The 8457-nt window shown below is 54.5% G+C and overlaps 1 protein-coding gene across 3 annotated transcripts in view; it reads right to left on the bottom strand.

Annotated features, from left to right (window-relative positions):
* Positions 1-109: 109 nt before the first annotated feature.
* Positions 110-8457, bottom strand: part of WDR4 (WD repeat domain 4) — a 21128-nt gene continuing 12780 nt past the window's right edge. For all 3 annotated transcript variants that reach the window (XM_010834917.1, XM_010834915.1, XM_010834916.1), the window contains 5 exons: positions 5688-5786; positions 4920-4984; positions 3982-4165; positions 3159-3228; positions 110-2366 (listed from right to left, as the gene is read on the bottom strand). In XM_010834917.1, the coding sequence (XP_010833219.1) occupies positions 2170-2366; positions 3159-3228; positions 3982-4165; positions 4920-4984; positions 5688-5786 (615 nt within the window). In that variant the 3' untranslated portion in view covers positions 110-2169. The remainder of the gene's footprint in view (positions 2367-3158; positions 3229-3981; positions 4166-4919; positions 4985-5687; positions 5787-8457) is intronic.

The raw sequence follows: 8457 nt of genomic DNA, 5'->3' as shown, positions 1-8457 counted from the left end.
GGGGGCAGGAGGAGAAGGGGCGACAGAGGATGAGATGGCTGGATGGCATCACTGATTTGATGGACGTGAGTCTGAGTGAACTCCAGGAGTTGGTGATGGACAGGGAGGCCTGGCGTGCTGCGATTCACGGGGTCGCAAAGAGTCGGACACGACTGAGTGACTGATCTGGTTCTCAAGATTAATTTTATCTGTGTTTAAACAGATAAACTTCTAAATCACAAACGTGGCTCAGTTGGACTTGCACTGAAATTCAGTATTTGGAGGATAAAAAAGCATTGTCTACCAAAAAAAAAAAAACCACTTTAAATACAAACGTATGTGTATATGGCTCTGATAAGAACATAAGTAACTTTACAGCAGTCCTGGGAAACTCAGGTTTCCGCAGCCCCTCCCACCCGTGCCCTGCTCTCCCAACAGGCTGCTGGTGCACCTGCTGGCGTACATCCGAGCTGGGGCACCGGGGTTTCAGAGAGGCCCACACCACCACAAGGAACATGGTGAACTCAACCAGCTCACTGATAACACAGCACAAATTTAACAGGGACCTTAAAGGGAGACAGACCACCTCTCTGTGAAGGGCCGGAGCCGAAGTATTTCAGACTGTGCAGGCAACCCCGCAACTCAGCTGCTGCAGCCCTGAAGCTGGCGCTGAGCACCCCTAATCGAGCAGGCGTGGTTGTGGCCCAGTGAGATTTTACTGATGGACACCCATAGATTGAAGCATTTTTCTTTTGACTTTTTTCAACCATTTAAAAACCTAACAACTGTGCTTACCTCCCAGACCATAGAAAACTGGGCAACGGGCAGGTTGTGGCCTGCAGGCCAGTCTGCTGGCCCCGTCTTAGCCCAAGACACCAAGAAGAGGGACTTGCCAGCAGCCCAGCGGTTAGGACCCTGAGTTTCAATGCTGAGGTCTCAGGTTCAATCCCTGGTCAGGGAACGAAGATCCCAAAAGCAGCATGGTCAAAAATAAAGACACCAACAAGAACAAACAAATTTCTCCTAAAACCAAGAATTCAGAGCATATTAGGAATGAACACTCCATATCAGGACCACAGCCATGACACCCCACCACCCCTGCAGGTACACCCTCTCTCCGCCAACCGAGTCGGATGGGGGACCGGGGGTACGGGTTGAGTGTGTGTCTGTGCGTGTGCGCACGCATGCACTGTGGGGCGGGGCAGGGGGTGGTCCCTGATGTCCCGTGGGAAGCAACCCTGAGAGGTTTACAAACAGTATTGTTTCCAGATCAGCGTTTAAATTAAAACAAGGCACTAAGGAACAATCTGACGCCTCTCAGGTTTTGATACACGAGACGACCTGTGTCCAACGCCCATGAAACACCCTCACACCAGAGATACGTCTTTCTTCAAACCAAAAGGTAAACGTTTCAATCACAAAGAGCACACTCATCGTACACAGTTCTGCTCAATATATTTTGAAATCAGTTCCATGTGTTGCTGGTCAATTTTCCAGAAGCTGCAGAAAAACTCATCTTTATTGATCAGGAATTAGCACACAGCTGGCTTTCCTGCTCTGCTGCACGTGCACAAAGTCCAGATCAAAATCAAACATACACATCACCAGTCACCTCCCTGCGGAGTGAGTGAGTGTCCTGCTGGGGCACCCAGTTCTCACACGTCCGTGAACGGGTCTGTCTCCACCAACGCTGGCAACGAGCTCTCCTCGCTCCACATGGCCTGAGCACCAGCAGCCAGTATTTACTCCTCTTGGGCTAACAGCCCATGGGGCACACGTCTGCCTGCTGGACAGCGTGGCAGACCATCCAGAAGGGCAAGCGGAGAACAGCGTGGGTATCCACTGCACTGCTGGAAAGACGTCGGCCTCCAGACTCCCGACAGGAAGCCCGCTGCGCTGCAGGACGAGCAGGAAGGACGAGCGCCAGGCCCACAGGCGATCACCCTCCAAGGGGAAGGGAAGTGCTGGGTGTACTTACTACTCTCGCACAGCATCTCCAGTGACGCTGACCCCGTGGCACAGCTTTGGGGACAGAAAGTTCTAGGGTCCATGGTCCCGTCCAGCTGTCCGGCACAGCCCCAGGGGTCCGCTGAGCTGGGATGGACCTCGCCGCCGCCCAGCCCAAGTCAGGGAGCTGCGAGTGGGAGGGGAGAGGGCAGCACTGTGCCTCCCCGATGGGCACCCTGAGTGCTAGGACGAGCAGCCCTGCGCCAACTCCCCTGCCCTCATCTTCTTGGTCGGCCCGTTGGGCCCGGGCGGCGGGGCCTGGCGCCGCTTCTTCTCCAGCTGCTGCTGCAGCCGCTCCTCCTTCTTCTTCAGGTAAGTGGTCATGTTGTCACAGGTGGCCTTGTAGAGGCTGCTGAAGCCACTGTCCACGCCGGCACAGCCTGTGCAGGAGGGATGAAACCGGGTGCCAGGGGTGACGCCAGGCGTGAGTGCGGATGGGGACTCAGGGCTCTGCCTCGAAGGGGGGTCTGGTGGACCCTCCTGCAGCAGGGAATGAACTCGGCCACCACCCAGGTCTTGTGGACCTTGGGGCCTCCTCGGGCACGGCCCCCAGAATGCCCACGTCCTGACGGCCACGCCTGGCTGCACCGAGGACTCACTTCTCACAGGACACGGGGTGCGGATGGGGACTCAGGGCTCTGCCTCTAAGGGGGGTCTGGTGGACCCTCCTGCAGCAGGGAATGAACTCAGCGACCACCCAGGTCTTGTGGACCTTGGGGCCTCCTCGGGCACGGCCCCCAGAATGCCCACGTCCTGACGGCCACGCCTGGCTGCACCGAGGACTCGCTTCTCACAGGACACGGGGTCCCTGGGAGACCAGGTGCAGGGGCTGTGGCTGCATCTTGTTGGCACCCGACCCGGGGTGTCCTCTGGCCAAAGCAAAGGGGAGACACGCGGCCCCAGTTCAGCAACCTGCAGGGACCTGAACCCTGCCAACCAAGTGGCCCGGATGTAGGCCCCACTGAGGTTAACCTGAGACCAGGGCACACTTCTCTAAAGGGACCGACCAGCCCTGCCTCACAGCACTCGCCTGCCCTGCAAGGGACACACACCCCACAGGCCCCACGTCCTCACCCCAAGAAGCAGACCCTTGCTGGGTACTGCGCTCTAGGACCCGCTGTGGCCGCAGCGGAACGTGACCCTGGAAAAGCAGGCCAAAGACGAGTGCTCACCTTCCAACATGGCCCAGTTCACGCGAACGTGAGCACAGACCCTCCTCAACTCGGCACTTTCAGGAGCAGACTGAGGAGATGAACACAAAGCTTTCATCAGAGAGAGGACAGAAACCCCCAGGCTGCGGCACAGGCACGGGAAAGCCCTGCCCTCCACACCCCCAGGAGGCAGCGAGGCCGTCCACCCAGCCCGTTCAGCACAGCAGTGACCACAGCTTGTCACACAGAGCCGGGGACACACACTGCCGCCTCACCAAGGGTGACTCTAAAGGTGCCTGGAGCCTGCAGGCACAGGCCAGGGGCACTGACTCACCCCTACCCTTCAGATAAAAACACCCGAACGAGCCGCTGGGCGGCCCTGAGCGCTCGACAAGGACACGCAAGTGTGCAGAGAGCTCTGTGAGCGTCCCCTGCCCCTCACCATGGTGCCCAGCGAGCCATAGGCCAGCCGGGGGGTGACACACAGGCCCACCCCAGCCACCTGCGAGGACAGGGCCCCTCGGCGTCCAGTGGACCCAAGGTGCAAGACTGTGCTAAGGCTGCAAGTGTAAAAGGTACCCACCCAGGACCCCCCAGCTGTGGGCTCTTCTCCTAAAGAGACGTGTGACCAGGACAGTCACAGGGAAAGGGTAGCAACGACAGCAACAGCCCCCAAAACACCAGTGTAGACACAGGACACTGGAGAACCTGGCAGGCACCCCAGCTTCCTGTTCCCCCCGAACCCCGGGACACAGCCTCTAGCATGGATGTAATCAGGCTGAAAGGGGTTGCAGCCGTCTCCCCTCTTCCCAGCTTGGGGCATAGCAGGGTCCAGCCCCCTTACCTGCCACTGGCCGCCCACGGGCCTGTAGAGCACAAGAGGGTCCTCCCGGCAGTCTTGCAGGACCCACAGCCCGTGGCCCTCCTCAAAGGCGGCGTCCCACACCCGGTGCTGGAAAGTCAGCAGCTGCCTTGGAACCAGCTGTCGCTGGGCAGCATCCAGCTGGAAGATGTAGACCACGGGCAGCCTGCCAGGAGAGAGGGGATGGTGAGGACAGTGTCCGTGGCCCAAGGGGTGCTCGGCCCACCAATGTCTCAGCTGCCACCTGATGACTCCCCGAGCACCCAGCCACTCTTGCGTCCCTGCCCCCAGGAGCTGTGACCTCACCAAGGTTTCCGTCCTTAAGTCCTGGAACAGCTAATTACACAGCCAGGACGAAACCACACAGAGACAGCTGCTCCACCCACTGAGCAATGCATGGACTGAGTGGTGAGCTCAGCCCCCCACCCCCAGCCCAGGCAGCATTTTACCCTCTAATCCTGCATCTTCCTTTCTAACATGAGCTCAGATGCTGACCCCAGGGTGCTCGTCAGGACAGGTGAGAATGTGGGAGGCCCCCCAACCCCCTTCCCAGCACGTGGACAATGCTCAGGAGGGCACAGCTGGGCGATCGTGCTCCCCACGCCTGTCTCATCTGCACTGCAGCCCCCGGGGTCTCCCGTGCTGAGCTGGGCCCTACCACAGCTGACCGTTAGCTGGGGTTCCACCTGCACAACAGGCCAGCCAGAGGCCAGGGCTGCCTTCACGTTGGCAGGTACCAGCAGCGAGTGAGATGCTGGCATACAGGAAGGAACCCGCCCCTGCTGCAGCAGAGGGGCTGGGAGAGTCGAGGTCACTGCAGGGCGAGGCCAAGCCAGAGACCCCTTTGTCATCCCCCAGCTTCCTCCCACCCTCACAGGCCTGCAGGAACCAAGAGCGACGCCCTATCCACGTGGGCTCACCCGTCACACGAGAGCGCCACGCAGTCCTCCTGGCTCCAGTAAGTGATCCTGGACACGGCAAACCTCTGGAAGGAAAAGCAGCAGCCTCAGTGACATCAGCTGGCCAGGACTGGACTCCAGCTGCCCTGCTCTAACTTCGGGCATCACTGCAGGACGGACAGTCCCTGTGTGTGGTCCACCACAGCAAGAGAAGACCCTGCAGGACTCTCCAGACCCCAGGGAGGGCACAGTTCACAGGCAGCTCTGACACATGGGCCTCACGGAGCCTGTGCAGCGTCTCTAAGGCCAATGGAATTGGTCAAAAAGGAGGGCAGAGAGCACACAGGAAGAAAAGAGGGGATTATAACTATGGACAGTATGTACGTGAGCATCCACAGGTCCTGGCAGAGGAAGCCCCTGGGGTCAGAGCCAGGAGGAGCGGAAGGGACATGGCGGGCCACACACAGCTCTCAGAGCAGGGTGGGGGGCGGCCCCAGGCTCATACAGGTGCAGCCAGGCCCGGCATCAGGAACTGCTCGCTCCAGTCCCCTCTGTGCCCTGCCTCTCCTCACCATCTGGGGGTGTCAGGAGGTTGAGGAGGGCACGGATGTGAAGAAGGCAGCAGAACACACAGGCCTCTGTTTGCCACGGCTCCAGCGGGGGCACCATGGCAGCAGAAACCCAAGGGGGAGTCTGCACTGACAGCAAGAAACTTCTTCAACGTAAAAGGAATTTTTTCCACAGGATCCCAGCAGCTAGAGAGGCCCTGAGACAAACACGTGGGGTTACCTTGTCACTCCAGGGCTCCGTGGGCTCCTGCAGGCTGGTCACGGGACAACAGTGTAACTCGCGGCCACTTCGGTACTCCCAGAGCCTCAGGGTGCAGTCCTGCAGACACCAGGGACATTAGCGCCCCGTGGGGCATCCAGGCTTCACCAGGTCATGGGGACGATAACACGGAGGCAGCGGCCAGCGCACCTCTCCCCCTTAAAGGCTTTTTGCTTAGTGACAACTGTGCAAAGCACCACACAGACCAGTAAGAACACACAAAGGACCCCACACAGCTAAATGGGCAAGGACACAAGGCACCCTGTCGTGCTAGGGGTCACAGACGAGGCCTGCTGTGCTCGGGCTGGGACTGCGGTGCACACACGCGTGCACACACACAGTTCCATCAACGAGCGTGCATCCGCACAGGGAGAAACACGTGAGGCTCATGAGCACTGAGAACTGTCCACGTTACTGCTCAGGAATGGGTGCAAAGAGGGCGTCCATTTGTTACCCATGAGAGTGTCAACTGGTACAGCCTGATGTGAGCTCCAGAAATAACATAAATGCAAAAAAAGTGTTTACCAGGAACAAGACAAGCGTGCCCATTTCTAGTCACCACAGTACTGGAAGCCCTAGCCAGAGCAATCAGCCAAGAAAAAACAAGGAATCCAACTGGAAAGGAAGAAGTAAAACTGCTACTGCTTGCAGACATCGTGGTTTTATTTACAGAAAACCCTAAAGACTCCAGCAGAAAACTACCAGAAATAATAAATGAATAAAGTTTCAGGGTACAAAATCAATGCTCAAAACTCTGCTGAGTTTTGAAACAACAAAGTAAAAGAGAAAAATTAAGAAAACAACCCCACACACAATTGTATCAAGCATAAAATACCCAGGAATAAATTTAACCAGGGAAGTATAAGGCCTGTACTCAGAAAAGTATAAGACAAAGAAACCAAAGACATGAACCAATGGAAAGATATTTGTGCTCATAGACTGGAAGAGTTAACACTGTGAAAATGTCCATCATTAACTAAAACAGCTGAAGATTTAATCCAACCCCTATCAAAATCCCAATGACATTTTCCACAGACATTAAACAACAACAACCACAAAAAATCCTAAAATGTATATGAAAATCACAAAAGACCTGAAGAGCCAAAGTAATCTTGAGGAAGAATAATAAAGGGGAAGGGTGTCACACTCCCTGATTTGAGCTACACTGTAAAACTACAATGATCAAAACAGTATGGTAATGGCAGAAAGGCAGGCACACGTATCAATGGGACAGAACTGAAAGCCCAGAAACAAACGCAGGCACAGACGAACAATCTACAGCAAAGAAGCGAAGAACAGACAACAGAGAAAGGACAGTCTCTTCAATAAAGTGTGGAGAAAACAGGCATGAGCAGAAGGAAAAAACCGCACCACAATCTCACACCATGCAGAAAAACGAACTTAAAATGGATTACAAACAAATGTAAGACCCGAAGCCATAAGAAAACACAGGCAGTATGCTCTCTGACACTGGTCTCGGCAAGATCTTTCGAAATAAAATTCCTCAGGTAAAGGAAACAGAAGCAAAAATAAATGAAACGAGGTCAAAAAAGCTTCTGCACAGCAAAAGAAACGACCAACAGAAGCACCACCAAACAAACGGGAGAAGATATTTGCAAATCATACATCTGATAAGTGGTTAATGGCCAAAGTTGACAAGGAACTCATACAACTCAACAACAGCCACCTTTCAACCTTTACAGACGGGAAGAGGATACGAACAGACATCCTGCTAAATACAGACATACGAACGGCCAGCATGCACAGGAAAAGACACCCCACATCCCCAGTCATAAGGGAAATGAGATCAAAACCACAGTGAGATAGCACCCACGTCTGCCAGAAGGGCTGCCGTGGGAAAGACAACAAATGTCAAATGTCGGTGAAGATGTAGAGAGAAGGGGCCCCGTACACTGATGGCGGGAATGTAAATTGGTGCAGCCGCTGTGGAAAACCCTATGGAGGTCTCGCAAGAAATCAGAGCTACCAAATGATCCAGCGATTTCACTCCTGAGGAGAAAACAAAAACACACTTTGAAAAGATGTACGCACCCTTATGTTCACTGCTGCATTATTTACAATAGCCAAGGCATAGAAGCTAAGAGCCCATCAACAGACGAAAGTGGCGCACACACGCAAACATCACCCAACCATAAAAAAGGAATGAAATCTTGCCATTTGCAACAAAACCATGGATAGACCTAGAGGGTATCATGTCAAGTAAATTAAGTCTGGTGGAGAAAAACAAACGCCATATGATTTCACTCATTAAGTAGGATATAAAAATAAACCAAACAAAAACACACACACCGATATACAACGAACAGAGTAGTGGTGACCAGAGGGGAAGGCACGATGAGTGAAGGGGTTCAACTGGATTGTACTGCAGTGCACAGAAACTAAACTGCTGGTGTGAGCACACTGTAGAGTGTGCAGAAGTCGAAATACAATGCTGTGCACGTGAAACGTAGGTGTTATAAACTATTACCTCAATAAAGTAAAAAAGAGAGGGTAATGTTAAGAAATATCTGCTACAACACTTATCATACGATGGCAGGATACAAAATCAAACATCTACGGAGAAGGGCCAGATGGTGAGTGAGATGGAGCCGGGTGCACACTGGCATCCGACGAGGCCTGGTGCCCAATTCTGACACCCGGGCACCAGACATCGAGGAAAACTCGAAAGATGAGCAACACGCCGGTGGGGGTTGGGGGACACACACAGGAA

Source organism: Bison bison, unplaced genomic scaffold, assembly GCF_000754665.1.
Source record: "Bison bison bison isolate TAMUID 2011002044 unplaced genomic scaffold, Bison_UMD1.0 scf7180017864037, whole genome shotgun sequence".
Classification (NCBI taxonomy): Eukaryota; Metazoa; Chordata; class Mammalia; order Artiodactyla; family Bovidae; genus Bison; species Bison bison.
Note: the sequence above shows the minus strand (reverse complement) of the source record. Positions and strands in the feature narration are given on the sequence as shown.